Source organism: Halyomorpha halys, unplaced genomic scaffold (genome assembly GCF_000696795.3).
Source record: "Halyomorpha halys isolate HHAL.00 unplaced genomic scaffold, Hhal_1.1 Scaffold1472.1, whole genome shotgun sequence".
Taxonomy (NCBI): Eukaryota; Metazoa; Arthropoda; class Insecta; order Hemiptera; family Pentatomidae; genus Halyomorpha; species Halyomorpha halys.
The window spans coordinates 44,263-48,268 of NW_027104804.1; the positions used below are offsets into that span (position 1 = coordinate 44,263).

General features: G+C 25.2%; 1 protein-coding gene across 1 annotated transcript in view; it reads right to left on the reverse strand.

Moving 5' to 3' along the window:
* The window catches only part of LOC106689804 (uncharacterized), a gene marked incomplete at both ends in the record, with an annotated part of 120,523 nt that overhangs the window by 44,176 nt on the left and 72,341 nt on the right, over window positions 1-4,006 (reverse strand). Inside the window, 4 exon segments of the mRNA XM_014434987.3 lie at window positions 250-369; window positions 695-760; window positions 1,635-1,757; window positions 2,716-2,787. Of these exon segments, the coding sequence (XP_014290473.3) occupies window positions 250-369; window positions 695-760; window positions 1,635-1,757; window positions 2,716-2,787 (381 nt within the window).

Consider the following 4,006-nt stretch of genomic DNA (forward strand, 5'->3'; position numbering starts at 1 on the left):
TATATATATATATGTCTCATGGGTTCTCAGACCAAGTGTGTATAGCATTGCAAAGTCAATTGAAATCTTTTCCAAGTCGATATATATATCTATGGTTTCCTTCTTCTCACACAAAGCCAAATAACAATTTACCAATTCGTTCGATACATTATATTAGTGGTAGTATATTGTAATAATTGTCAATATGAAGTCATTAAAATCTTTATATATATATTAAAAGTTAAAGTGTAAAATATGGATAAATCTTACTATTTTTCCTTGAGCTGGCTTTGAACATTTGTCCTAAAATATTTCCTTTTTCGTTGATATCATCGGCAATGACCTTCACCCACGGCATCCGCATTGGGTCGTTCATCATGTTAGATAATACTGAAAATAATATTATTACATTTAATTCAAGAATATTTCGATTAAAATACTTAGACTAAGCTCTTTTGTAAATATTTGATAGTAGGTATGAACGATAAACAATCCATTTTTACTTTATAATAGATGAAGTTGATTTTAAGTTACTCCTAATAATAATAATTGTATTTTTTTACTTAAGTTATCATTAATTAATTGACTATACACTAGACAAGTAATATAAATAACATTTGCTTCCAATCAAATTACATCGGTACCGACTAGTCCCCAGAAAAAGTACATATAAAGTATAAACTATAAATACAATCATTTGACAATAATTACTTACCGTGATTCGCAGTGAGCTTGCTTTTTTCTGAAATAACGTTGTCATTTGAGACCTCTTCTCTGTCGGCTGAAATATGAAATCGTATTATTTCATCAAATTTTACAAAATGAATTCCCTCACCTTTTCCGATATACCCAACTGACAACATGGCAAATTTATCAAAGTTTAAAAGACAATTTGAGAAAAAATTGTAATTAAATTATTTCGCCATTTGTTTTAATTACAGAGTTATTTAATTTTCTTTGAGAAGATCTTAATCACTATACTTTAATTCTGATCTTAAGTAGTTCATTTTTAATTAATTCGAATAATAGATAGGGCCCATCCCACACTATTTTATTAATATATCATTGCCTCTTTGAATTTTTTTTATACTTTTTTTGCAGATATCATATTTTTGATTTTCAATTTATTTATTTTAGTATATTTTGTAACTATTATTATTATCATTTAATTTTTTGGTCTTCTTTCTTTAGTGTAGATATATATTTAAGTTACAGTCTGAGTCAGCTGTTACTTCGAAGTCAGAAGAGAAGATCTGCTGATGGATCGTATACAAAGAGATGTACTGAACCCAATAAAGCCAGTATTTTATTATATATATATTTCATTCATATATAAATTTCATCATACATGCATGTTATGGTTTGACGCAGGCCTGCGTTACAATTGTGTTCCTTTTTTTAAATGCCCGTTAGTTATATGTATATGTATATATATATAGTCCCTGATTGCGGAAATTATTATTATTCAATAAGCTCTGTTTTGAAATTATTGGCTTTCAATAATCTTTTTTTACTGAATGCATTATACGTAAAATAGAATATATTTTTCAAAAAATTCACATTTTCTCCCGAACGGAAAGCATAATTATTGACTGCTCATAAGACTAAAGTCAAATTATTAAAGTACAGATAAAATGACCCGATTATATACTTACTCTCCGGTTCCATGGCATCGAGTTCTCTCTTTAAGCGGTCGTATATCTCTTTATCTTGAGGGCTTAATTTTTTGGCCATGGGACGGGATATTATTTTGTCATTCGAAACTTCTGCACCGTCATCTGAAATATGAAATAGTTTTATTTCACTGAATATGACAACAAAAAAATTCACCTCACCTTTTCGGATATGGCCAATATATGCCAAATTTGTAAAAGATTTTAAGAAAAATTGAAAAAAAAAATTTAAAACTATTTCGGCATTCATTTTAGTTTCTTTTTGCTAATTTTATATAAACAATATGTTTTTAGAATTTTCACTGTACAGTAATTGCCTGAGTTGTTAATTTTCTTTGAGCAGATCTTAAATAATATTCTTTATTTAGAATTTTAAATAGTTTTTTTTTTAATAATTTCGAATAATGGAAGGAGCCCATTGCACACCATTTTATTAATATCTCATTACATCCTTAATTTTTTTTAACCTATTTATCCTATAAGTATATTACTTTTAACTTATTACTTATAATTACTTCCTCAGTTTTTATTTGGGCTATTTTTAGAATTTATTGTAAAATATTTTGTCTTCTTTTTACCATTTTTTTTTGTTATATTGATTTATATTATTCACACATCACTTCATGATTTTTGCATTTTTGGCCGTAATACACATTACGTATTAATCGATTTAATACTATTTTTTCAGTATTTTACTACATTATATTTTTAATTTAAAGTTTATTTTATTTTTATATTGAAACTATTTTTGCTATTTAATTTTTTATCCTTTTTTTTAGTTTCGGCTGTATATATATATAGAATGAATGAATTTTCAAAATGCTAAAATATTAATTATCCTTGATTGCGAGAATTACTATTACTATACTTCAATAAAAACTGTTTTAGAAATATTGCCATTCAATAATCTTGCTATATTGGATGGGTCCATTGTACATAAAATAAAATATTTTTTTCGAAAAATTCACATTTGCTCTCGAATGGAACACATAATTATAGTCTAGTCACAGGAATAAAGTAAAAGTATTTAAGTACAGATAAAATGATCCCATGATATACATACGTTCATCGGCATTTAGCTCATCAAGCTCTTTTTGTAAATCACTGTAACTATAGTCATCGTCATACTCCTCTCCTGAAATATGAAATCATTTTAATAAATTCACCTTATCATGCCCAGTATGAATTATGCCGTATTTATCAAAGATTTAAGTTAAATAAAAAAATATAAGTTTTCTTAAATATTTTTTCGGGATTGGTTTTTAGTTCCTCTTCGTCAATGTTATATATTTAATAGCCTTGATACTGTTGTTTGTTTTTTCAGGCATTTTTTTCTTTTTTTTTAGCTGATCTTAAATATTCTATCCTTTATTTCTGATCTTGAGTAGTTTATTGTTAATAATTCCGTTGTTGTTAAATAATATTGTTAATAAATATTGTTAATAAATAAATATATCCTACATGTTTAAATGTACTTGTTTTGTTATGATATGAAATGCAGTATTTGCAGTTAAATTTAACGTTAAATTTCAATTTCTTTCTAATAAATTATTTTGTTATAATTAAATCAGTATTTATTATTACATCGATTTAATACTTTAAAATATCTTTTTCTCTTTATTAGTCTTGATATATAACATATTATTGTCATAAACATGAAATTTTTAATAATTAAAAAACAGACATATTTTAATTAAGGAGATATAAAATACCTTCCTGAAATCAGGTTACCTTTATCGTCAATAACAAATAGATTATAGCCAAGTCAACATTCTCCTACCTCTGTTCCAGCAAAGATGACTAATTTATTAACAATTTTTTAAAAATATTTTTGTATATAAATATGTAATAAAACAACACAATAATTTATTAAATTTATTCTACTCTCTAGTACTATCATACAACATTAAATTACTAATTTATTTACTATATCTATGTAGTGTTAAAATTGATAGCGTTATTTATCACAATAAAAATAGATATTATTGTGATATATAATGCTTCTGTTATTTTTCTATTTCTATTGTCATTTACTAAGTCTAAAATTTTTGGATTTTTAAAATCAAAGTCATGTTAATACTTTATGCTGTGTTGTGTCAGTCCTGTTATGTTGATGTTTTTGACATTTTTACTATTATTCTTATGTTTTTTTAAAATTTATAATTTTTTAGAAGTCTCTCCAATATACACACCTTCACAATACTGGCAATTTATTTTGTAAATTATATTGAGGATTTGTTTTAGATACCTGATGATGGGTTGACAACCGAAACGTTGTTATTATTTATCAATGGTATAAAATAAATAATTAAAACCAGGATGAGTACTTTTTCATTCATAACTTCTAATTATTA